General features: G+C 38.7%; 1 protein-coding gene and 1 pseudogene across 1 annotated transcript in view; both read right to left on the bottom strand.

Annotated features, from left to right (window-relative positions):
* The window catches only part of SLC49A4 (solute carrier family 49 member 4), a 158,449-nt gene that overhangs the window by 85,342 nt on the left and 45,237 nt on the right, over positions 1 to 27,870 (bottom strand). Inside the window, exon 3 of the mRNA XM_074214664.1 lies at positions 5,844 to 6,109. Coding sequence (XP_074070765.1) covers positions 5,844 to 6,109 — 266 coding nt within the window. The remainder of the gene's footprint in view (positions 1 to 5,843; positions 6,110 to 27,870) is intronic.
* On the bottom strand, positions 17,544 to 27,000 carry LOC141507931 (small ribosomal subunit protein uS15m-like; annotated as a pseudogene).

Genomic DNA, 27,870 nt, shown 5'->3' with positions numbered 1-27,870 from the left:
ACTGTTGGAAGATTTACTTTCATAATTATATATGTTTGTTAATATTAAATTTTACATTGCCACAGCACACTAAATGACAGATGAAGTCTAGGAATATGATTGTGGTAAGAAGCTAGTCTGTGATTACAAATGCCTAAACAACAAAACTATATTTTTGGTGTTTCTATAATCAAGAAGCAACTGCACAAAAATTGGATCTAACCCAAAGATCAGTCACTGGTAAAAAAAAAGTTCAGAGAATGGAAAGCAGACAGGGTTGTACCAGAGGTTAGAGATCTGACTTCTAATTCTGCTTCATTTATGAGTCACGGTGACCTGGGCAAGTCCCTAAGAATTTTTGTGGAGATTAAATGTGATCCTATATGTAAAGCACTTTGAAGCACTATATAAAAGGTAGTTACAACCATTAAGTACTTCCACTAGGGATTTCCACAAAATGTCATTCTTATTACTTACAAATTTAATTAACTATTACAAGAAAACAAGTTTATCCATATTTAAGAACATAACTAGATTTGCAAGTTGGTTAAGTTACTTGAAACCTCTGTGTTTATTTCTTATTGTGGTTTAAGAAAGGCAGCAGATTATTTGTGTGGTCATGAGTCTCAGGTTTAGCTGTGCTACTTACTAGATGAGAGACATTGTAGACTTTCCTTCTGTTCTCTTACAACCACGATTCCACAGGTTTTTGTACAACTCAACTGAGAAAATGAGTGGGAAAGTGCTTAGCACCTGTATTACACTATAGAAATATAAAGTGCTAGTACATAGATTAGCAAAGCAATTTCCTCAATTTAACTCATATACGGATATATATATATATATATATATATATATATATATATATATATATATATATATATGTACACACACACACACACACACACACACACATGATTGTCTCCCTGGGAGGAAAGGGAATGAGAGGAAGGAGGAATATAGAGGAAAATCTAAGTGATGCAAAAATAAAATATCAAAGCAAAAAACCAACTTCTTTAAAATTTAAAAATAAAAGGTAAATGAGTGGGGGGGAACATATCAAATTCAAAGATTATGTAGTAACTAAAAATCAAGGATATAAAAAAAAATCTAAATTTAATACACACATTTAACTCTCTAAAAGTCCAGGAGAAACAGTGGCAAGAAAATCTTGAAAATCTAACAGGTCAGAGTGATTCATGACAAGAAAATTCTAACCCTGACATTCTACAACTTGGGATAATCCAATCCCTGCACATTTTTCTCTGGATCCATGTGTTCTGGTTACCTTCTCTGAATTCTGATCCTAGTATCATGGTCTAGATAAGGAGGCCTGAATGCACAAAGGTTCCTATACTGCATGACAAAGCACCAACCTTTTTGCTTTCTTGGAGTTCTTCTTTTATTTGGTCTTGTGAGCTCTTCTTTAATTTGGGTTTGTGATTTTTCTCAACACAGGTAATTCTTCCTTAATGTCTCTGAATGTGTGCTTAATCCACTTGAGTCCCTCTCATGGGACAAACATGTGTTGTTTCTTTTTACTTCACCATTGCCTCAGTTGCTCTATAGTATCACAAAATTTTATCAGCATCACACCTTTTCCATTTAACAATTTTTTAATTGTTTTTTCTTTTCTTGTCCTTTTTTTCTTTTAAATTTTTATTTTTTTGTTGCTGTCTGTGTGATGTGTGAGGAATTGGTTCCCTCCCAGGCCAACCCATGCTATTATCAGATTGATAATACATTTTTATAGATACTCACTCTACCTAAGCACTATGCTAAAGAGATTGACTACTCCTGGCTTCTCTATTTTCAAATAAGATGACTTTATTTCCTGCACTGGCCTCACAATGCATCCTTAATCCTGGTCAGTCACCTTTCATATATTGGTGGAGTAGGTTTTATTGTGCATCCTGATATAATAAGAAACATAATTTCAGAGGACAGTTGGTCGTCTTATATTGCAGTTTGTGATAAGCATTTGCAAAACTATAACAATCAAAATAACTGCAGCTTATATAACCACATCTGTTGCAGAGGATTAGAAAATGGAAAATTCTTTGTGTTCTAAATTAAATCAAATTATACCTTAACACTCTCTGACTTCAATGCAAAGGTGATTCAGACATAAAATGAAAGGTTAATGGCTTGGGGCTACCCTGAAGCCTATGTAGAATGCCTATATAGAATGAATATTTCCTTTGAGAAAAGAGCTAGAAGATTAAATGTGTCGCAACACACAATAATGCAAAAAAATAAAGGACATTTTCACCAGATAAATAAAACATATTATCAATAATGCACTCATTCCCAAATCAGCATATAGTCAAACCACTGATGTGTTAGAGCAAAGATCAACATTAATTGGACAAAAATGAGAAAAAGATAAAGAGAACAATTTAAAACAACTGTGATCAGAACTATTTAAACAAGTTTTTTTACACTAAAAAAAAGGCAAATGGATAGAAGAAAACACATCTTAACAGCTGTGTCACTATTAAATCAATACTGTCCCTGCTCCTAGAAAAGGTATGTCAAACTTTTCTATGGGTTTGCTCATCAGTTCTGTGAATTTTCAAAAACAAAAAAACCTTTTCCCTGGATATTGCTCTCCTCCCCCCCATTCCCCAGAAGACAAGTTTCCAAAGAGTATAGGCTTTCTTAAGTTTTTAATTTGCATTTCCATGTAAAGATATGAAAGGTAGGGGGAAAATATCCCCAAAAAAGGAAGGAGGAAGAGGAAAAGGAAGCAGAAGAGAAGAAAGGTATAATTTCACAAGTCTTAAAAAATTTTTTTGAATAATCACTGGACATCATTGAAAGAAAGTTTTTGTAACTGATAATCCATAGCAAACCACATCTTTACCATTACATAAGTGATTAAAAGGAATAGAGAATATACAAGATTCCCCAGTCCTTTTTTATTTATTGAATTTTTTAAAAAATTTGAGTCAGTAGAGGAAAATGCAGTCTTAACAACAAAGTGTTTCCTACATGTCAAAATCCTGTAAGAATATTTGAAAGAGTGAAGGGAAATAATAATCTCTGATTATTACTATTGAATGAAGTATAAAAGAGGATAACATATGCTCCAAAAATGACTGCCTGACCCAAGTCTCTTCCCTACTCTATAATCCACTAAATCATCAATATGATTTTCCTAAAGCACAAGTAGGATCATGTTGCCCTCCTACTCAATAAATTCCAGTGCCTTCTTATGACTTCCAGGATCAAATACAAAATCCTGTTGCTTATTCATACCTGTCACAACCTCCCTGCATCTTTCCAGCTTTCTTATATCTTATACTTTTCCAACATACTTTTTTTGATGCAATGACTTTGGACTCCTTCAAGTTCCCTGAGTATGTCACTTTATCACTTGGCTCCAAACATTTATTTTGGCTGTGCCCTACCCTTGGAGTGATCTTCCTTCTCATTTCTGTCTCAGCTTCCCTGGATTCCTTCAAGTCTCAGATAAAAATCAAACCTTCTTCAAGAATACTTTCCAATTCCTCTTTAATTCTAGTGTCCTCTCTTTTTGAATTATTTCCTTTTTATCCTGTATACTTCTGTGTACATAACTCATCGTGTGTCTCCTCCACAGAATTGTGAACATCTTGAAGGCAAGGGGTTTCATCAGCAGTGCCCAGCAGTGACTGGTAGATAACTCTATAAATGCTCAGTGACTGCTTCCCTGCTTCCTATAACATGCCCCAGAACACCCCTGTCCTTAAGAAGCCCTCATTTGATCCAACTAGCCAGATTAGCTATGATCCTCTCTCTCTCTTTGTCCTAACTGCTAAACTCCTTGAAAAGCTATCTATGTTTGCTGCTTTCACTTCCTCTCTTTTTAGACTTTTCTAAACCCTGTCATCTGGTTTCAGATGTCAAAGTCAACAATGTTCTTTTAATTGTCAAATCACTTGGCCTTTTCTCAATCCTTATCCTTCTTGACCTCTTTGTAGTCTCTGAAATGACCTGTCAAGAGTCATCTTTTATCAGTCTCTTTTGCTATATCTTCATCCAGGTCCCACCTGCTAAGCATGTCTCCCAAGGTTTTGGCCTCCATTTCTTCTCTTCTCCTCTTGACCTATCTGTTGTCTCAACTCTTACTTAGTTCTTAGTCATTGGATGGACATGACTTCATACAAATTGAGACTTAGGGAAGATCTTAATTTAGAAGATCAGGGTCACCCACTGCATCCTGGATCATTATCAGTTGTCTTGACCTTTGTCTTCCCATTGGACTTTGCTGACTCAGGAGGAGAGTGTAAAGCTCAAAACTTTGAGAAACTCTGCCCCATTCAAATACAATTCAAGAGCAAATCAAGTCAACCTTGTGATGTCATTGGTCCTAAAGGACAAACAACAATTACTTTGCTTGGTGATCTCATCAGATCAGTGGATTCAATTATAATGCAGATATTAACTGCAAATGATTCACAGATCTATTTGTCTATTCCTCTCCTATTATTTCCAATCTGAAATCTCCGAATATCTATTAGCATCCCAAACTACATATGCCACAGACAAATTAAACTCAACATGTACAAAACTGAATTTAGTATTTTTCTTTTCCCAAAACTTCACTCTTACCAATTTCCTATTACTGTCAACATACTACCACCCTCACAATATTGTTGTCATTCATGATGGTATCTTACTCTCACTCCTCCATCTAAGGCACTATGCTGTCAAGCTCAATTGATTCTACTTCTCAAATATGCCCCCTTCTCTCTTCTGACAAAGCTGACACCCTGGTGCAAGCCCTCATCACCTCTGGAATTTTGCAATAACTTGCTAGTGGGTTTGCCTGCCACAAATTGTTCCTCTCTCCAATCCATCCTCCCCACAGATATCAAAGTGACCTTCTTCAAGGGAGGATCTGATCAAGTGTACATCAGGTCACTTTCCTATTCAATAAACTCCAGTAGCCACCAATAACCTCCAGAATCAAATATAAAATCCAGTTTTACTTTTAAAGCCCTTTACCCCTTGACCACCACCTACCTTTCTTGTCTTCTTACACTTGATTCTCTTCCACATTCTGTAACCTAGCAGCACTGGCCTTCTTGGCTGTTTCTTACAGCTCTCCATGTCTTTCCTTTCTGCTGGTTGTTCCCCGCTTACATGGAATGTTCTCCTTCTTTATTACCTCCTCCTGGCTTCCTTCAAGGTCTTATTCAAATCTTACTGCTGGCAACAGGTCTTTTCCAGTCCCCACTTAATGCTAGTGCTTTCCCTCTAAGACTGCTTCCACTTGACCACACACACACACACACACACACACACACACACACACAAACAGATAAAAGTAGCTGATATATGAGTTGTATACATGTCTCCCCCATGAGAATGTGAACTCCTCATGGGCATGGCTGTCTTTGCTAGTTACCAGTCACATGCTAGTAAGAACTACTAGAGTTACGATTTCATTGGTATAATTAATTCCTGGTGAGGCACTTCTAAACTGTCTATCAGGAACTCTTTTGTCACTTATAGCCTTAAAATATTGCCTGGGGAGACTGAGAGAGTAAATAACTTTTTTACTCAAATTCTTGACTCCAAGTCTTACCACTATCCCACACTGCCCCTTCTGACTAACACATAACATTACTGCTATTGTTGATGTTGGAAGGATAATCAAGAGAACTTCCTATTCTCAACCTCAGGTTTGAAAGGGACATCAACATCAGTTAATAAATGTAACTGGGGGGGGGGGGGAGGAAGGAAAAAAGCATTCAAATAGAAACAATATTTTTTTTTACAGTGAAAGTTTTCTGCAAATACTTAGGAAAATTCTAATAGAATGATGAGGTGAAGAGTGCAGTAATGTAAAGAGAAAGAAGGAAACTTCAAAATACCTGCATATAATACCATCTCAATACGATCCTTAATATGGATGCTGCTGCTTTCTGCGGTAAGTAGATGGGATGTTTCATTAGGAGCTGGAACAATAAGAGGTCCAACTAGGAATGCACATGCTCCCCCAAGGTAACTGAGCATGGAGGCAATGGCTGTAGCAGTAGCCCGTTCATCTGCAGAAAACCATGTAGTGGACAGGAACGGAGCAGCATTCATTACAGTAGGACCTGCTAATCCATTGAGCAGCTGTCCTCCATGGATCAATCTGGAATTGAGGGGAGAGGGAAGGATGAGAATGAGAGACAAGTGATGTAGACCTGATGGAGTCATTAGGTATATCTTCTGCCATGTGAAGTGGCACCTTCAGATGGAGAGAAGCATTTCTTAAGAAATGATATTTTAGGGGTGGCTAGGTGGCACAATGGATAAAGCACCAGCCCTGGAGTCAGGAGTACCTGGGTTCAAATCCGGTCTCAGACACTTAATAATTACCTAGCTGTGTGGCCTTGGGCAAGCCACTTAACACCATTTGCCTTGCGAAAAACCTAAAAAAAAAAAACCAACAAAAAAAATGATATTTTAAACAGAAAAGTAACTCAACACTACAAAAGAGTCAATTCACATGAAAAGGATCTATCTGACAAAGCCACCTTCCTGTTCACCTAAGCCTAGTCCAACTCTCTGTGTGGAAGCCAATTTTTATGTCATGGATCCTCCTTGCCAAAGGGAGTTCAGTGGTCACAGAGTTCAGCCATTCATGAATAAGAACGCTTTTAGATGGTATATGCAACAAATGGTCATCTGGCTACTAGTTCCTGAGGGAGCCCATTCTGTTTCTGGAAAGCTCTATTAGAACATTTTCTCTTCATACCATTCTTCACACCTGGTAGCCTAAATATAACTCTCTGATAATTGATTTATGCTACATCTGCCTCTGGGACCCAGCAAAACAAGTCTACATTCCTATTCCATATGACAGTCCTTCAAGTAACTGAAGATATCTGCTCTGCAAGCTCCCCACCCACCAAATTTCTCCAGGTTATCTTCTCATCTTGTTTCTTCAAATAATCTTCATATGACACATCTTCCAGTGCTCTAACAGCCTGTTTACCTCCTCTGACAATGCTCTGGTTTATCAACATCTTTCTTGATATGTGCTGTCCAGAGTTGAATACAATACTACAGATATGGCCTTAAAAAAGGCAGAATACTGATTCTAATTGTTTGAATAGTAGAAACGGGATTTGAACTATAAGGCCTCACTGGATACCCTGGGATCTTTTTGCATTTATTTTTAAAAATAAAATTTTTATAGATCTCTTTTGTTTTTATGTCCTCTTAACTTACCTCTCTATCTCTACTCCCTGCCCCAAAGTCAATCCACACTACAAAGAATATTTTTTAGAGAAAAAGACTAAGAGAAGCATACCCAATAAATACATTGAAAAGAACCTGGATAATGATCAGTGTTGGAGGGGATGCGGTAAATCTGGGACATTATTGGTGGGATGTGAACTGATCCAACCTTTCTGGAGAGCAATTTGGAGTTAGGCCCAAAGGGCAATAAAAACGTGTATCCCTGTGATCCAGCAATAAGACTGAGTCTATACCCTTAAGAGATCATGGAAAAGGGTAAAAAAAACCCACATGTACAAAAATATTCATAGCAGCTCTGTTTGTGGTGGCAAAGAACTGGAAATCAAGCAAATCAACTGGGGAATGGCTCAACAAATTGTGATGGAACACTACTGTTCTATAAGAAATCAGGAGGGACAGGATTTCAGAGAATCCTGGAAAAACATGCATGAACTGATGCTGAGTGAGATGAGTAAAACCAGAAGAACATTAACAACAACATGGGGTGATGATCAACCTTGATGGACTTATTCACTCTATCAGTGCAATAATCAGGGACAATTTTAGGGTATCTGTGATAGAGAACACCATTTGTCTCTAGAGAAAGAATTGTGGAGTTTAAACGAAGACCAAAAATTATTATCTTCAATTTTTAAAAAAATTGTCTTATGTATTATATAATTTTTCTATCTCTAATATTTTCTTTCTTATGGATATTTTTTCTCTCAATACATTCAATTTTGATATCTACATATCATGGAAGCAAATGTAAAGACTATCAGACTGTTGGGGGAAGAAATGAGGGAAGGAGGAGAAAATTGTAAAATTAAAAACCTTGCAAAAAACTACTATTGTATATAATTGGAAAACAAATACAATATTTATATTTAAAAAAAGAATCTGGAATTATATGTAATTTTCCATATTGATGGCTCCCCAAGTTTGCAAAGGAGTAGCACAACTTATATTTTAATTTTTTTATCAATTTTTTTACATTAATTTCATTCTTTATCATTTCTAGGGTCATATCTTACAATAAAGTATAAAACAGTAACCACAATAACAGAGAAAATCCAGTAAAAGTAACCAACCTTGATTGACTGGTTAACAAATATGGCTATCAAATAATAGGTATGACATATTTCATAGCTCTGTCCCCTACTGTTACAAAGAAAAAAGGGAGGTATTTATTTATATCTCTTTATCAGAGTCAAGCTTGGTTGTCAAAATTATAAATTAGTTTCAATTTTTTTGATATCTTTTCTTTTTAGTTTTTGCTTATATTAAATATTTTCTTGGTTCTGTTTGCTTTACTGTTTATCAGTTCAAATAAATGTTTTCATGCTCTTTTATATTCTTCATATTTGTCATTTTGCACAACACAATACCATTTTGTTATATTCACATATCACAACTTATTTAGTCATTCCTCAAACAAGGGGAATCAATTCCAGTTCCAAAAATCTCCAGACTAGCTGTTTACACTTTAAAAAAAGGTGAAGGAAACATCCACATTGTGAGATAAACAACTATGATAGACTTGTTCGTCTCAACAGTACAATAATCAAAGACAATTTTAAAGGACTTGTGATGGAAAATACCATCTGCATCCAGAGAAGGAACTGCAGAGTGTGAATGTATATCAATTACTGCTTTCAATTTTTACAATTTATTTTGTTTTCCCCTCTTATGGCTTTTTTCCTTTTCTGTTATAATTCTTCTTCTTCTTCTTCTTCTTTTTTTGTTTTTTTTCAAGTCAACCAACCTTTATTAAACTCCTCCTAATTACAAGGCACTGACCCGGGGCCGGGGATACAAAGGGGGTAACGCTCAGCTCCTCCCAGAAGTCCCAACATAAACAGAGGCATGGTACATGTTGGACACGGAGGGTTCAAGCACCTATATCGATGATGCCTGGAGACCATGGGCTCCAACCAATTAGCCAAACATCTTGCAGGTCATTTCTGCGTTTGGGAGCATCTGGTTCCAGTATTAAAAACACCAACAAGCAGATGGCCAGGGAAGCATGAATGAGACCAAGAGCATCAAGGGAATATGGAGAAGGGCCTGGCTTGAAGGTGGGAGAGGGGTACTCTCTCCCACCGGCTTCTGACCCACCCAGGTGAAGGCCAGTCTCCTCACACATCAGATGGTGACTCCAGTGGCTGAGCCTAGTCTATGCGCCTCTCTTCCAATGGGAAAGACCAGCAGGAGGGAGGAAGCTAGACCAGAGAAAGGCTGGGGGGGAAAGCGAAGGGTTCAACAGCCAGAGATGAAGGTGGAAATGAAAGAGTGGAATGAGGTCAGAGGGAAGCAAGTTCTTCCAATCTGATTGTCACAGAGAACGTGTTAAGGGGAGAAGCGCGATAAAGATGGTAAGCTAAGGTTGGCCTTGAAAACCAGACAGAGAATGAGGACTGTAAATGATGCTGAGGTCACGCTAGCAGGCCCATGGATCAGGAAGAACATTTAAGGATCAGTGGGTTAGAATGGAGAGATCACCAGTGTCAGTGGTCCAGATCCAACGTGAAAAGGGCTTAAACTAAGAGTAAAGTGTGGGGGCAGGGCAGAGCTGACCTGGAGGGGTGAGGGAGAAGGAACAGCCAGAAATGACTCCAAGGATGCAACGGGGTTGGTAATTCCAAGGATGAGCGGGCAATGCCATGGACAGAAAGGAAAGGAAGCAGGTAGGGGTAGGCACAGAGGAGAAAGATGCTGCCATCATCCATCCATGGGGCAGATGGACTTGGAGGTGCCAAGTGTGCCATCCTGCAAATGGGTGTGGCTCTGAACTCCGAGGAACCTTAGAGTCATGATCGTTGAAAGCAGAGGCAGGGAGGAGCTCACTGAGGCAGAGGAGGAGGAGAAAAATGGCAGGCAAGAATGAACATTTGGGAGACACCCAAGGTAGGGAGGGAAAGAAAAGCCAACAAAAGAAAACAAGAATGACCAAGCAGAGAAGCAGAACAACCAAAACACGGGTTACAGGAACAGAGAGAACAAACTTCCAAGCAGGTAGAGGAATGAGACAGGTGAGAGTGGATGTAGTGGAGAGGTTCAAGAAGAATCAATAAAAGGTAAAAAAGAAAAAACCCAACTTAGGTACATAAATAAAAGGGTCTTCTACCCACCCCAAGTCCATTTTGCATTGATAGGTGATCTTCCATGTTATTATCAGGGAAGGTCAAGGTAATGATTAGAAATGTCTGGTAGGTACAACATTTGTGTGTAGGAGGAGGGGGCTGGGGCACCAACTCAGGATGAAAGATTAAAAAGGACCCAAGGGTCAACTGTCTCTGAGTCTTGATTCAGGAAACGATGGGCAACCATCTCTGGGGCAGCATGAACAGTCTCGGTCCTTCCCTGCCAAAGGGAAAGTAGTTCTGGTTTCAAGCTTCCTTGTCAACAAAGACAGGCTGAGAATTCCAGGTTCCCCAGGACGAAGGTGGCCAAGTAAAGCCCAGGGAGTGGGGGCACAATGACCAACCCCGAAGTCACTGACCCTTGAAAGGCAAGGGGGTTAACTGGCACTTCTGGAAGGAATTTGTTAAAAAATATTTCAACTATCACTGTAAACACTAGATATGTTTGGCCTCCTGAAAGGGAAAAACTAGATTTTTTTTCTTAAAGGAAGAATATTGTATTTCAAAAATTTTGTTAGAAATCAAGATTCAAAACCACATGCTCCTTCCTTGTTCTGTCAACCTCACCATTGGTTGCTCTCACACCCCTTTGGGGTAAAGGGATGCAAAGCTCACAGTGGCTTGTGCTGGGGTAAGGATGAAGACTGTTCACTTTCCATGCCCCAAGAAGGGAGCACATGATAATAGTGTCTCCCAAAAGCAACAGCATGGGCTCCTCAGAAGGCAAAAAGGGAATAAACAACATCTCCCTAACAAGAACTGCAAGTGCTAATAAGCCGTAGACTACAGCTTCTACTTTTCTATATGTCCCCAGAACTCATCGATCTGATAAGTCATAGAAAATAGGGTCAGATGGTGTAGGTTAACCGACTTAAAAAAACCATCATCTGTTCTCTTGATTGCCTAACCTGGGGGGTTGTTTGGCCTGCAGAAGGTTCAACTGGGAGTTACCTTCAAGTATCTGAAGGGTTGCCCCCCAGATGCCACCCCCAAGAATCTGAAGGGTTGCCCCCTGGCTGCCACCTCCAAGTAACTGAAGGGTGCCCCCGACTACCACCACCTCCAAGTATCTCAAGGATTGACCCCTGGCTTTCATCACTTCCAAGTATTGTTAGGGCTGTCCCCAGCTGCCACCTCCAAGTATCTGAAGGACTGACCCCCACAGAGGACTCACTCCTACCCCGGAAGGCAGAGCAAATAAGGAAACAGCAAAAAAGTAAATCCAGGTACAAGTTCAGGAAAAACCTTCCTAAGAATCCCAGTGTCCCCAAGTGGAATGAATGCTTTTGGCTGTCTCAGGAGGTAGTGAGCTCTCCTCACTGGAGATCTTCGAACAAAGGTTGGGTGACTGGCCGGGTCTGTTGGAGGGAGGATTCTTGGTTGGAGTGGCCACTGAGATGCCTTCCAACTCTGAAATGCTGTGATTCTGCTATTCTCTGATAAACTGAAGGCCCTGTCTTGTGGCTATACTGGCCCACCTGGTGGATGCTCTGCTGGAGGAGGCTCAGACACTCCGAGGCAGCTGAGGGTGGCCGCCGAGGTAGCTTTGAGCAGCAGCAGGTCCTGGTCCAAGGCCGTGAGAGGGCCCGAGCCCGGCAAGGCCTCAATGGCTCGAACGAGGGTTTTCTGCTGCCCTTCCACTTAGCTCATCATCTCTCTGACATCATGGAGCTGGGCAGAAGATTGACTCCTTGATTTTCAGGCAGCAGCAGGTGACTTGTGGTGGGTGATGGTGACCACGGTAGAGGGTGCAGGGGTGAGATGTCTCTGGCTACTGGGGGATGATGAATTCGATGTTCCGTGGGGGAGCAAAGTTAGGCTTCGGCTGCGTGAACTCGAAGGGCTCTTGGAATTTATCTCCATGTGGTGCTTGGCACAATTCTGGAGCTGAGTCACCCAACACTGCTTTTCCTTGGCATCAGAAGCTCTCAATTTGTACACCTCTCTGTTAGCAAAGTACACTACCAACATGTGGGGGGCTTCGTCACTCAGGGTCACAATGGCTCCAGCTAAAGACAGGGCTCCTTGGGGCTTTGGGTTCTTACTTTGTTCATTCGCAAAATACTGCAAAATCCCAGACTCAAAATCCAACACGAAGTACCTGCTCTGCCAGCCCTGCAGGAGGTTGGTGTACTTGCTGAGCGTACCCTCCAGGGCTGGCCCCCACGCCCGGCTGGCCCCGGCCCCGCAGGGACAGGCCACCACCAAGTCTGGGCTGCTGTAGCTGCCCCCCGCCCCACGGGCCACCCGCTGCATGGCCCTGGCCCCGGCTGCTCCGGCTGCCGCCGTGGCACACCTTGGCCCGGGCGGACGCCTCTGTTATTATTCTTCTTTCACAATATAATAAATATGAAAATATTTTTTATCATAGTTATGCATGTATAACTATATTAGACAGCTTTCTGTCAGGAGGTGGGAGGAAGGAAGGGAAGTTAGGGAGAAAATGTAAAATTTTACCTCCAAAATGTGAAATCTTGCCAAAAAAAATGATTGTTGAAAAGTTTTTGCATCTAATTGGAAAATAAATAATTTTTTTAAAAAAAGGTAAATGGATAGAAGAATAAAGTTTTTAACAATTATTTTTTGGCAAGGTTTTCAGTTTCACATTTGTCTCCCTTCCTGTGAAAGAAAGCAATTTTTTATAGATTATGCATGTATAGTTATATAGTATGTTAAACATACCATATTAATCATATTGTCAAAGAAGAAGCAAATCAAAAAAGGGAAAAAATCACGAGTGGGGGGGAAATCCATAATATATAAAACAAATTTAAAAAATTGAAAATAGTAAGCCTTGGTCTGCATTCAGACTCCATAGTTCCTTCTCTGGAAGTGGATGGTATTTTTCATCACAAGTTCTTTAAAACTGCCTGAGACAATTGTACTGAGATGAGCAAATACATCATAATTGACAATCATACAATGTTGTTGTTAATGTTTACAATGCTTTTCTAGTTCTGCTTACTTCACTCGGCATCAATTCATTAAAGTGTTTCCAAATTTTTCTGAAGTCCCATCCCTCAGGATTTCTTACAGAACATCATATTCATATATCATAAGTTGTTTAGCCATTCCTCAACTGATGGGCATCTCAACTGAAAAAGGCATATTTTTTAAAACTGTTTTTTGATATATAAAAGACCCCCCCACACACACACACACCCTGCCCCTTCTATCTGTAACTTATTTGACAGATACTTTCCTGGTAGGAAGATCTTCTTTGCAAAATTCCAAATTGCTTTCCAGAATAGTTGAATCAATTCACAATTCCATTGGAATACAAATATAGGGAGCTTTTGTGGGATATGTGAACATAAAAAGCAGCTTTTGGGGTGGTGCAGAGAATAGAGTGCTCAGCCTGAAATCCAGAAGAGTCATATCTGTCCATTCAAATCTGACCACACTAGCTGTATGACCCTGGGCAATTCACTTAACCCTGTTTGCCTGTTTCTTATCTATAAAATGAGCTGCAGAAGGAAATGGTAAATTATTCTAGGATCTTTACAATGGAAAACCCCAAAGGGTCACAGAGAGTTGGATATGACTGAAATGAATAAACAATAACAAGGAACATAAAGAAATTTGATTGTAAGATTAACTAAAGAACATCTGAAGTTGGGCGGCTAGGTGGCGGGTGCAGTGGATAGAGCACCAGCCCTGGAGTCAGGAGTACTTGGGTTCAAATCTGGTCTCTGACACTTAATTACCTAGCCGTGTGGCCTTGGGCAAGCCACTTAACCACATTTGTCTTCCAAAAACCTAAAAAAAAACCACACACAAAAAAACTGAAGTTTGTATCATATAGACAGTATGCAATGATGATTAATGAAAGAATTGAACCCTAAAAATGGAAAATTAGATTTGGCTGGAGATAGAAAAAAAGGTTTAAGAGCAAAGGAAAGTATAAAAGCACAAACATGTTTGTGCTGGGTAAGTTTGGGGGGGAGGCAATATTTAATTTTACATAAGATCCTGTAAGTATGATTGAAGTTGAGTTGCATTTGGACAATTCTCCAACCTAACCTCAGTCCTTGCATTGTACTGTTCCAAATACTGACATCTTAATGTGTCTTTAATTTGTGTTTTTCCCCATGGGGAATGGGCTAATGTCAGCAGACCCTAACATCTGCACAAGTACAGAATGTGGAAAAACAATGACAATAACTAAATTCAAGACATAGATTAGAATCTTAGCCCCAGCTGCACTTTGATTTTTGCCCTCTATTTCAGGAGACAACACTTTGTCACTATACAGTATACAAATCATTGTATCAGGCATCTTTATTTCTTGTAGGTTTTACAAACTATTCAAAGACATCTGCTATGGAGTAGGAGAAGGTACTAGTAGTTTAATTTTTTCAAAAAAGGAATAACATATAACAAAATGGATTTGACATAAGGTTTGGCTTCAAATTTTGGATCCCCAAACTATACCTGTTCAATTGTGAGTGAATGACTTTACCTCTCTGAGTTTCATTTCCTCATCTGTAAAATAAGTAACTGGAGTCAATGGCTTCTAAAGTTTTTAATAGTTTTATGTCCATGATTCAATGAACTCCATTGCTTATATACCACAGCTGCCTAAGAAGGCTGATTCTAAGGAAGAATCAACAGATACTCAATAAGCACTTACTCACTCTGAAGGAAACCAGCACATTACCAAGTCTTTGTCAATACCTTCACAATATTCCTGATATATACTTTTCTCTCACTGATCACTCCCACAAAATTGCTATAGAGAACAGTGTTAGAATCAAGAGAACTTGGGTCAGCTCTGGCCTCAGATAAGTTACTGTGTGATCACAGGCAAGTGACAACTTTTCAGATTCTCATTTTCCTCATCTTTACAATGGGAACAATAATACTTATACTACCTAGCCCATAGCATTGTTATGAGAATGCATTTTGGCAAGTTTTAAATACTAAACAATATAAGAATTAAAGAACAAAAAATTTAGGCAATAAATAATAATGAGTTCAGAAGAGCTAGAAAATACAGTAGGTTAGTGCCATAATAGGAAATGGCCAACAATGACAAAGGACTGTCAAAGGCGGCCAGGATTAAGTTTATCTAAGTGAAAGATGTCTAGTAGGTATCTATTATAGCTCAGGAAAATAAAAATTCGAGGCCAGGAGAGCAATAATGTTAGAGAAGTGCAGACACATGGGCTGTGTATTTAATTCTATAGGTAAAAGGACAGAATTCCAGAGATAAGAGGTAACCCAGAGATCCCAAAGTACAGGTAGGTAAAAATTAAGTCCAAGAAGACCAGCTAAAGCTTAGACATGGAGTTAAGACTAAAAGAACTCAATTTTTTTAAAGGTACAACTTGCTGATTTGCCTTTCAGTCTAATACTGCTTGAAAAGGAAAAGAGGGAAAAAAATTGTTGTAAAATCCTGCAGGTCAAATGTTCAGTCTACTTTGACTAGACATTTTTATAATTGTTTTCATCTCTGCATTAGAGAACTTGAGGATTAGCAACACGCAATCACAATCAAATTCTTCAACAAGTGAGAATGGCTGGATAGTCATCCCCAGTTATCTCATTCAAATGCCAGTTGTTCTGCTGTCCAGGTCTTTTGATCAAGGCAAGAAGTAATGGTCAAAGGAAGGAAAGTAGCCTAAGACAAAGGAAGTTACTATCTCTCTAGAAGTAACTGCAACTCTAGGCTGAATTTTGTGGTCCATGACTTAGTCTTTTATTTTTTTTCCCCTTGGATGTCATCAGTTTTTTTTAACTTTATTTTTATTAATATTTTGTTTTCCAATTATATATAACAGTAGTTTATACCAATCATTTTTGTAAGATTTTGAATTTTACAATTTCCCCCATCCTCCTTCCCTCCCCTCACAGAAGGCAATCTGATAATCCTTACATTGTTTCCATGCTATGCATTGATCAAAACTGAATGTTGAGAGATAAATCATATCCTTGAGGAGAAAATAAAATATCATAGATAGTAAAATTATGTAGTACATAGGCACATGTTTTTTATAAAATTGAAGGTAATAGATTTTAGTCTTTGTTTCAACTCCAAGGTTCTGGTTCTGTTCATCTCACTCAGCATCAGTTCATGCAAGTCTTTCCAGGTGTCAAAAGTCCTTTAAATCTAGGAAACTGTCTACCTGCTCTTCTTCTCCTCAAAGTTGGGATACAAGATTGAGGAAAGGTACTCATTCCTGAAGTGCTGACCATAAGTCAAAGATGTTTCCTAGAGTCTGTTCCAGGTGATCTGCTCTTGATCACTTGAAAGGTGAGTGAAAGTGTTTAAAAATTCTTCATGTCTGCTCACGGCCAATTAATAAACCCTGACAGCAATTACTAGACAAAAATCCTTGTGGAGCCCTTCCTTGCACTGGCAAAGGGCACACATAATAGAAATCTTTTGTTCACATTCAGAAAGATGCTAGAAAGCTCAACTAAATGGAGCCTACTGCACAGACCCAATTTCTGTCATTTTCTTAGGTTATGCCACTCCTTTTTTGTTTCTTTTATTTTTTAACAAATTGGTTTTGAACTCTGTGGGTACCCTTTCATTTCACAACCCCTTCACTGGTTCCTGAAAGAAAGCATCACGGATCTAGAGCTGAAAGGGTATCTGATTCAACCTTCTCAATTGACATATGAGGAAATTGAGACTAGGGAAGTTTAAGTGACTTTCCTAAAGTTCCACAGGAGGTATCAGAGATCTGATTTGAAGCCAAGTCCTTTCTCTCCAAAGTCAGTATTCTTTCCTTTGTTTTATACCATGAGCAATCATTTGGCATCCATACTATGGCAGTCAAACAGAAGAAAGCAAGAGAATTCAATTAGGGCACGTCAAATGTATTGAATATTTTCTATGGAATACAATGTCTGGGTGCTTCTTGAAAACCCACTGAACCTCATGACCCTCTGTAAAACTCAACTACCAATACCATAGCGCTTTCAATTATTCACTAAATCTTTCCCTTCCCATTCAAGCTAAACCCACTGAGTTCTCTCAAGGGTCACCCTGTGAACTTTCTACGTTCTTTTGCTCAACATAAGATTTACTCCTTTCCAAGAAGACTCTTCTCCATTTCTGTTTCAATAACAGGATGTTTAAGTATGAAATCAAATGGATTTTCACCTCCAAGAAAATTCAGAGGTCCTCTACTACCCAGAAGTGTGTTGACAAATGTTTAACAATTAGCTTTCAAAAATATATTTTCATAACATAACTTTAAGTTTAATCATAATTATTAATATTTTCTCTAGCATATTCTTTTTGTGGAGGGAGCAGTTAATTTTTTTTTATATATTTGATAAAGTGCCACATGATTGGTAGGACCTGAGCTATTAAATGGAAGTTTCCTAACTCTTTAGCCTCTTTGTTCCTTCATGTTTCAGTGCTTCTTTTTCCTTCTCTAGCTTCTGTGTCTAATGGAAAACCCTAACACAAAAGGCCTTCTTAAGCCATTCGTCGTAGGTGCACCGGTCAGTAAATACAGAGGGGGAAATGTGTACTTGATGCCCAGATCTTTACATGTCTTCTCAAATATCTTAAATTTGGTCTGTTGAAGTTTTTTGAATAGCTTCTTTCTCTCTGATCAATGGTCATAAATAGAGATCACTTGTCAGCCTGGTCCTTATGATGCTTCTGCAAGAGTTCTTGACCATCAGAGTCTTATACCTTGAACTTCCAGATGTGGTATCTTATGAGTTTTACTGTGATCTTTATTTTTAGCAACTATTCTGTCTTTATCTTCATTTTCTCCTTCTGTTCAGTCATTTCCAGAAACAAGAATCTTTTTACATCATCATCATTGACCTGAGGTACTTGTCAATTCCAGGGACATTTTGATAATCTTTTAGCAGCATGGAGAAGGCAGGTCATCCATCTGGCTATATTGGACTGCTGCTTTCTTATCTGCATAAGCTCAGGGTTGCCTGAAAAAGGAGGCCATTTCCTGGTCTTACATCTCATCCTCACTCACTGTTCCACTTCTCTTCCATTTTACTCTCAGGAGGTCTGCCATGGGTGGATCACATTCTTTAGGGTAGTCCATCACAAAAAAGCTACTTCCATATTTTTCCACCATTGCCATTGCTGACTGCAACTCCCTCCATTCATACTTCCCCACTACCATATGCTACATTTTCTCTCTCCTTTCACTCTGTCATTCTTCTTAAATGTGCTGTAGGGTAGCTGAGTGGTACAGCAGACAGATCACTGGCCCTGGGGCCAAGAGGCCCTGAGTCCATATACCACCCCTAAGGTCCAGAAACCACCCAGCCCTGTGGTCTCAGATAGGCCATCCAATCCCAACCCCTTGCAAGAAATAAAAATGTGTTATATCTGATCACTCTCCCCCCATGGTCCACCTTCTCCTTCGCTCCACTCCCTCTCTCCTTCTTACTCTAGATGTCTATACCCCATTGAGTAGATATGCTGTTTCCTTTCTGAGCCACCTCTGATGAGAGCAAAGGTTCCCTCATCCCCCCTCGCCTTCTCCCCTTCCATATCATTGCAATAGCTCATTGTAATAAAAAAATCTTATTATATGAAATATTTTAGCCTATTCTGCCTCTCCTTTCTCTTACTCCCATTACATTTCCCTTTTAGCCACTGGCTCTATTTTTACAAAATGTTATATCTTCAAAGTCAGCTCTCTCCTGTGCTTCATCTATAAAAGTGCCTTCTACCTGCTGTATTAAATGAGAAGTTTCTCATGAGTATTATCAGTATCATTTTTCTATGCAGGAATACACGCAGTTCATCCTCATTAAGTCCCTCATATTTCCCCCCCTCTCCTCCAATTTCCATGCTTCACCTGAGTCCTGTATCTGAAGATTAAACCTTCTGTTCAATTCTGGCCATTCCAACAGGAACATTTGAAATTCCCCTGGTTCATTGAAAGTCCATCTTTTCCCCTGGAAGATGACATTCAGTTTTGCTGGGTAGTTGATCCTCAGTTGCATTCTGAGCTCTTTTGCCTTCCAGAATATTATATTCCAAGCCCTACGAGCTTCCAATGTAGTTGCTGCTAAGTCCCATGTGATCCTGACTGCAGCTCCATGATATTTGAGTTGTGTCCTTCTGGCTGCTTGTAATATTTTCTCTTTGACTTGGGAGTTCTGGAACTTGGCTATAATATTCCTGGGGATTGTTTGTTTTTTGGGGGATCTCTTTCTCTGGGAGATCAGTGAATTTTCTCAATTTCTATTTTACTCTCTGCTTCTAGGATATCTGGGTAATTTTCCTGTAGGAATTCTTTAAAAATGAGGTCAAGGTTCTTTTCCTGATCATGAATTTCAGATATCCCAATAATTTTTAAATTATTATTTCCTGAATCTTTTTTCCATATCAGTTGTTTTTTCAATGAGATATTTCACATTTTCTTCTAATTTTTCATTCTTTTGATGTTGAAGTATTGTGTCATGACTTCTCATAAAGTTAGCAGCTTCCCTCAGTTCCATTCTACATCTGAAGGATTTATTTTCCTCAGAGAACTTTCTTATTTCGTTTTCCATCTGGCCAATTCTGCTTTTTATTTTTTTAGGTTTTTTGCAAGGCAAATGGGGTTTAAATGGCTTGCCCAAGGCCACACAGCTAGGTAATTATTAAGTGTCTGAGACCGTTTTTGAACCCAGGTACTCCTGACTCCAAGGCCGGTGCTTTATCCACTACACCACTAGCCACCACCCCCCCCATTCTACTTTTTAAAGAATTATTCTTCTCAATAACTTTTTGAATTGTTTTATCCATTTGACCTATGCTGGTTTTTACCATATTTTTACCATATTTTCTTCAGCATTTTTTTTGGCTCTCCCTGAGTAACCTGCTGACTTTGTTTTCATGTTTTTCCTGCATCTCTCTCATTTCTTTTCTCAATTTTTCTTCTATCTCCCTCACTTGATTTACAAAATCTTTTTTGAGCTGTCATGGCCTGAGCCCAATTTCCATTTTTCTTGGAGTCATTAGATGCAGGAGCTTGATCTTCTTCATTTTCAGATTGAGTATTTTGATCCTTCTTGGGATCATAAACAATGTATTTCTCAATGGTGTTCCTCTTTTTTTCTGTTTACTCATTTCCCCAGTCTATGCCTGATCTATTGTATATTATTGTGACACCCCCCCCCCCCCCGCAAGGATCTCAGTGTGTGAAGCTCTGTCTTCCCTCCTGGTCTATGAATGACCACAAGTGCACCCCTCTACCACGGGGCTGAGGTGGGGGGGGTGCCCTGCTGTTCTATGGGAGGCCTAAACTGTGATCAGGATCTGAATGTGGTCAGAGCCCCAGAGTCCTGTTCCAGGTACAGAGGACAGACTCAGAAGTCTCTCTCCACTCCCCTACCTAGGCTGAGTACTCAAGGCTTCTTTGCCTGGGGCCTCCTGCTTACTGGATCTGCCTCCTTCCGTTTCCTGGATCTGGGCTGCTTGCTGGGTGCCCTGAGGGCTGGGCTTCACCCATTTGCTCTGGCAGAGGTCCCCCCCACCCCAGCTGATCTTCCAAGTTGTGCCCAGTACTCCCTGGGGTGTAGGCTCTGGGAGACCGAAGTTGCTTTGCTCTGGTGGGTGGCCCCTCTAACCCCATGGGGCAGAGTCTTTCTGCTATTTTCCAGGTTACCTTAGGCTGGAGAACTGCCTCACTGAATCCCTCTGTGGGTTCTGTCTCTTGAAAATTTAGTTAGAGTCCTTATTTTTTTTAAGTTTTGAGAAAGAGCACCTAAGAGAGAGGCTCTTCTCCTGTCGCCACCTTGGCTCCCTGTCATAGCCTTTCTTAAGACATCCCTAATCTACTCATCTTCATTGCTCAATCAATCCTCACGACATACTCTTAAAACCTGCATTACGAGGGCGGCTAGGTGGCGTAGTGGATAAAGCACCAGCCTTGGAGTCAGGAGTACCTGGGTTCAAATTCGGTCTCACACACTTAATAATTACCTAGCTGTGTGGCCTTGGGCAAGCCACTTAATCCCATTTGCCTTTCAAAAACCTAAAAAAAAAAACCTGCATTACGAATGGGCGGAAACAAATAAATGCTCTAGATATGGATCCTGTCAGGGATGTTAGCTAGCCATCTGAGCTTTATGCCATAATATTGTTTTGAAATCAGTAGCGCTTACATAAATGTCTAATTTTGCCCTGGTCCCCTTATCTCCAATTTTGAGGCAGATATTTTGTTTTACTATGTCCACACTGAAATTTCCCCCAGTTCCAAGTTGATATGATGCCAACAAACTCATCTGGGAGATGTTTTTTACTCATGTCTAATGTCTATTATAGTATCGTTCAAGGTAAGCAATTTGGACAGGCATGATTGGTCCTTCAGAAAACTGCACGTGCTATTGCCTAAATCATGGGGCTTTTTTAGATGACTGCCAAGAGACTTTTTAAAAAAAATATTCTTCCAGATTATTAAGTTATGTTGACAGGTCTATAATTTAAGTTCATGTCTTTGTGTGCTTTCTCCTCTCTCTCTCTCTCTCTCTCTCTCTCTCTCTCTCTCCCTCCCTACACTAAAAACACAAATTACATGTGTTCTTTTCAAGTTTTCAGTGATTTCTCTTTCTGTGGGTTCTAGAAAATAATAACTAGTAGTGTTTTTTAAAACATCTGTCAATACCTTAAGTACAATGTGCATGATATATTTGACTATAAGAAATTTTATCTCTAAAGAGGTAACTATACTAATTAGAAAGGGATTTATTTGCTATATATTACTATAGAAATAATTTATAAATTCAATTTATTTTAGATGTTTATATTCCCAGAGTTTGGGAGGCTTATTTTACTTTTGGTTACTGATGGATGGTATAGATTGCCACAGTATTTAAATAAATTTTCTTCATATAAATGCAAGAGAAAGCTCTGGCACAATATCACCTTAAATTTACCCTAGATTATTTTCACATAATTGTTCCTACTTAGACAGCATTTCCTTCATATTCATTAAGTGAAAAGGTGATCTACTGTCTCTGTACTTGGCTTTGGAAGTAAAATTTAGAATGTCTTTACAGCAATATTTTGCTCATAGTTCTTCTACTTAACTTCTACTTAAATATATAACACACACACACACACACACACACACACACACACACACACAGAGAGACAGAGAGAGAGAGAGAGAGAGAGAGAAAGAGAGAGAGAAATTGGATCTATATTATTTCCATCTTGAGTTAAAAAATTCTCCAAAGCTTTGAAAGACATAGTTCTTAATTCCTGAAAATTAAATTGATGTCAAGGCATTATTAACAGTAATAACCAGAAAAAAACCAAAATAATCACTGTTCCATGAAGCCAAGGCACTGATAAACATTTCTGTCCCAAATGCTGATGATAATTCAAAGACAATATTATCAATAATACAGCAAGGTAATAACAGTGACAATTTCAGGCTAATTTGTACATCATAATACTGTGTGTGAATGTTCAGACATTACATTGTCACATTCTTCTTAACAGATATTTTCCCCCATTTTATTTTAAAGTATTTGAGATGGAAAATTTTAAATTATCAAAGCTTTTATTTAAACAAAATTCCTTTCAGCCTTCAAAATCAATCATTAAAAATTTTTTTTTAATTAGGGGCCTCTTAGTTCAGACACAGAGAAGGAGGCTTTACAAAGCACTTTCCTAATAGCAACCCAATGAGGTAAATGCCCTTATTTTGTAGGTGAGGAAACTGAGTCTCTGAGGAGAGAAACGATTTGTCTAGTTTCCACAGTTAATGAGTATCAAAAATGGGCTCAGACCCAGATCTTTTGACTTTCAAATCCAATGCTCTTTCCATAATGAAAATTACCAAAAAACGACATAATTTTGATACTAATACTAGTCTCAAAGAAGGGAAACTGAACACACAAGCTTTATTACCCCACTCCCCCGGCTATCCTTGAGGATTTAGATTTGGAGCTGCTGTATTCCACTTTTGACGATAAATCAAGCTTCAAGCACAAGACTTTGCATAGAGCTGTTGCTTTATGCTGAATGGAACCCAGAGCAAGGTGAAGAGAAGGAAACATGTCACTCAAAGTAGAACAAAAATTGTGTCTATATTTTCTAGACTCTGGAGGGAAGGGGCACTTCATCTTATGCACATTTCGCCTTCTCTTTTTTTCTTTGAGGTTGATGGGCCTGCCAGTCTTGCTTGCTCCTATCCCATCCCCCTGCCCTAACAGGGCCTTCATTCTACATGGGAACACAATGAATTTTTAAAACTTTTAGCAACTCTTTTAATATTTAATAACATTCTGTTATATTAAATATTGAGATTGTTTAAAACTCAATACTGACAGAAGATATCATACCTATTCTTCATTACTGGATTAGTTTTGATACTCAAGATGTGGAACTCAGCATGCCAAAGTGGGGGAAAGGTCTATTCTCTCTAGCACTCATTGCATGAATAAAACAAAATTACAGTGTATGGGCAGTCCCTGCTCTCTGCCATAATTTATTTCTGAAAACCAGGCAGTAGAAGGAGATCATTATAACACTGATTGTCCTTTCTTTCTAAAAAATAGTTTTATCTGTCCTTTACTTTTACCTCAGTTACTTCTCAATATACTTCCCGATTCTGATTACAATTGACATTTCTTTACAGAAAGGAAAGAAGTATTTCTTATTATCTTCTTTCTGAAATCAAAATCAGTATTTGCAATTTAGTGAAATTAAAAAGACAATATGCTATTTTTGTTTACATTATTGCAATAACTGTGTATGCTGTTCTCTTGGTTCCAATCACTGTGCCCTACATTAGATGTCTTCCCTTGATTCTCTGAATTCCTCATATTTGACAAATTATATGCTGTTTTCAGGAATGACAGTGGGATTACATTCTAAACCAAATATTTTGCTTGAAATAAACTGAATTCCTCTGAGAATAGGGGTTATATCTTCAGTTTTTTGTATCTTTTTTGTTTTGTGGTAGGCGCTTAATAAATGCCTACTGAGTTAAATAGTTACTATTAAAAAATGTTATATAAACAAAGTAAAGATAGCTGAGGACTTGAGGCCCAGGGCAGTTAAATGAATTGTTTAACAACATATAGGTAAGTAAAGAGCAAAGCTGGCATTCAAACTCTGATCTTGAGACTCTTTAAGTTAAACATTCTTTCCACTGTATTATTGCCTCTCAAAGTATTTCAGAGCTTATACACAGCACATAAAGATAGGATATATCTATACACACATACATAAAATGAATTGTATATGAATTTCATAACAACACAACCTATAACAAATATCAAACATTTTGAAATAGGACTTCAAACTGAAAAGATATATTCTAATACAATCATTTTGAAGATAATGAAACTTAGACCCATAAATGTCAAATGACTGACACAAGGTCACATGGGTCATAAGTGGCCCATCTTCTGAATCCAAATCTAAAGCCCTTATAGTTACATCATGCCACTTCTCATTGTTTTTCCTCGATTTCACAGAATTTAAAAAGTATCCAATTCACTTTTAAAAATTCCGTCCAGAGAAGTTTGAAATGATAGCATCCATTTCTCTTTTCATTCAAGCAAATACATTCACATTTTCTATTTTCATTACAAGTTGTTACAATGGCTATTTTAAAAAAGGATTATTTATGGGATTCCGGAAATATGGATTCTAGTTCTGTCACTAGGCAGAATTTTTCTATGTAGGTGTCCTGATTTCTCTTCTTAGCTTGTCCATGTGAGGTAGCTGATCAATCCACAAAGTACTTATTGAGTGCTTGCTACTCTGTGTGCCAGCATAGTTGAGGACAGAAAGGAAAGACAAAAGCTTGACCAAGAAGCTCACAGTCTAGCAGAGAAGAGAAAACATACACAATAGAGACACTTAAGATAATTCTGAAAAGAAAGTAGCAGAAGTGGAAGAAGCAGGAGAAGTCTTCTTACTACATGGTACAGAAGTCAAGGATGTTAGGGATTTTAAGAGAATCTTTGAAACAAGAAGGGAGCACTTTCCAGGTAGGGGGAACTCCAGGGCAAAGAGAACATGATGTTAGATGGAGTACTGTGACTAAGGGACAATAAGAAGGCCAATTTATCTGGACTGGAGTGCACACAGAGGGAAGGGACTTAAAATAAGACTGGAGGTGGGTTGGGGTCAGATTGTAAGGTCAGTTTGTCTGAACCATAGTGTGCATGGAGGGAAAGGACATAAAATAAGCCTGGAGAGATGGATTGGGGCCACGTTATAAAGGTTTAGATCAGGTGATCTCCAATGTCCCTCTACCACATCCCACCACAATGTTGATTTTAGTTGCGAGGGCCTGGAAAGCAGAAGTCTCTTGAATATGGTTCTCTTGGTCATCTTTTCTGTTTCCTCTACAAAGAAGCTGTCAAAAAGAGTATGGAAAGGCATCCTTGCATTCCAGTAATGATGAGGTATGATTTTGGGCTGAATGTATGGCTATAAGTATAGTTTTTTGGATATTGGCTAGTTAAGCAAATTCCTCTCATTAGCCTCAAAGTCACTGCTCCCCAATAGGGCTTACAAAGCAAAGGCACTGAGAAATGAAGTAAAAATATTCATTAGATAGCCATGACTGATCAGAGCAGTAAACTGCCTAAAAAAAGATTTGGGACCACTTCTTTTGCCTATTAGTGGTTCAAAGATGAATATAGCTCTACAACTATAATTAATATTAATAACTTGAAAAATGGCAGGTTTCCTCTGTGTTCCTACAAAAACAAGCATACATTTCTATGTGTCAGAAACAATTAAGACGTGGTCAAAAAAATGCTGACATCTCCTCCCAAAGCCATTCACTTCTAAGTTGTCACATAGTAATTTCATTACAAAAATATTCTTGAACACTATCTTTCAGTGATTTAATTATGGATAATATAAGCATAACTTTCAGATAGTGCATCACAGCTTAAAAAGGTAATTACTTTGATATTTAATACCTGTAATATAGTATTTTAATCATGCTGCCCTTCAGGAAGGACTACCCTACTTCATCTGGCAGGAGGAGGAGTGGAATGCTGAAGTTTTATGATTCCTAAAATTTTAAAGGGTAGAAGGAGAACAGGGAGAAAATAATCTGTCAAAAAATTCATAGTATGAAAGCTGAATGTCAAGGTATGAAACTCAATTGCATAAACTTAACAGTCCAATGCTTCTCAAGCACTATTTTTTTCAAGAAGCAAACAACCAATTTATAGAATCATAGAATTTTAAAGAGGAAAAGGACCTTAGAGATCAAAACAGTCTAACTTTTCATATGGCAAATGAGAAAAACAGAGTCTAGACAGTTTTAGTGATTCTCCTTGGGTGAGTAAATGAATGAGTAAATTAAAGAAGGAAAAGACTTCTATTAAAAGCAGTTATTCTGTGCCAAGACTTAGGAGAGGGAGACAAACATGAGCCACCAAGACATTTTTGCCCTCGGGAAGCTTACATTGTTCAGAAATGACCAGAAGCCCTGACTCTAGACAAGGAAGCTCACTCCTTAGGGCATTCCCAGAGCCCTGAGGGCACCATCCAGGATCCATGTGGAGGAAGAAGACCCTGAGTGCAGGTGGCACAGACTGGAAACAGCTAGGAAGTGTCTCGGGAAGAGACCCAACTGTGGGTGCAGTACACGTAGGGCCCAGGATTCCAGAAGCCGAGTCCACCAGTTTTTATAGCAGGATCATCAGTGTCTAGCACTGTGTAGGTATGTACTAGGTGCTTCATGCTTGCTAATTGATTATGTTACTGTTCCAGATTCAAAGAGCAGTGTGTAGCAGAGTTACAATTAGAACCCAATTCTTCTGACTTGAGCTTCTTTCTCCAATGCTACTGAGTGGCAGTATCTACCCTACCATGGCTCTGGGGTAAATGATTATTCCAAGCCCTTCTAGACTGAAGGTTGATTGGTGCTATACATGTTAGTAAAATGTAGCCATGTCCCTAAGGGGACTGTAAATCTAAAAAACTGCTCTCTCCCTTACCTTCTTATAAAATTCAGTAGTTAAGGGTGTCTTACTTAAAATTTTTATTCATTTTTTCTGACCTTCCCCAAAAAATCATCTGAGGACACAAAATTTTATACTTCTTTATCACCTAAAGATAATACTTTATGTTATAAGTCCCTCTTAAAGTAGGGATTTGTAAAATACTGTTAATTGACTGGGGGGGGGGGCAGGGACAAAACCGTATATTATTCCATACTTAGCAGAGGGCTATAGACTTGGTAATATACTTATTACAAATAATCTTATCTTCCCTCTCCCCTTTCTGTTTCCTAGCTTCCCCTGCTTTCCCAAAATCAGATCATCTGTACCTTTCCAGTCTTGTTCCTCCATTTTGTTGATATTCAGTTATTTCTGGTTGTGAATGACTTGCCCTGACTACATCAAATATTTATCTTAATATCAATGAACACTGATAAAAATAAAATCAATATAACTGTTTCTGAACACTGATATGTTTTACTGATCCTCATCCTCCAGACAGAGCTACTCTCTGCAAGATTCAAAATAAATTCAAAGGGCAGCAAATATATAAGGCAGTAACTCTTGGGCTAGGGTTTATCTACTTCTCTCCCACTTGCAGCTGAGTCAA

This window comes from Macrotis lagotis, chromosome 1 (genome assembly GCF_037893015.1).
Source record: "Macrotis lagotis isolate mMagLag1 chromosome 1, bilby.v1.9.chrom.fasta, whole genome shotgun sequence".
NCBI classification, from domain to species: domain Eukaryota; kingdom Metazoa; phylum Chordata; class Mammalia; order Peramelemorphia; family Peramelidae; genus Macrotis; species Macrotis lagotis.
This window is presented reverse-complemented; position numbering and strand designations above follow the sequence as displayed.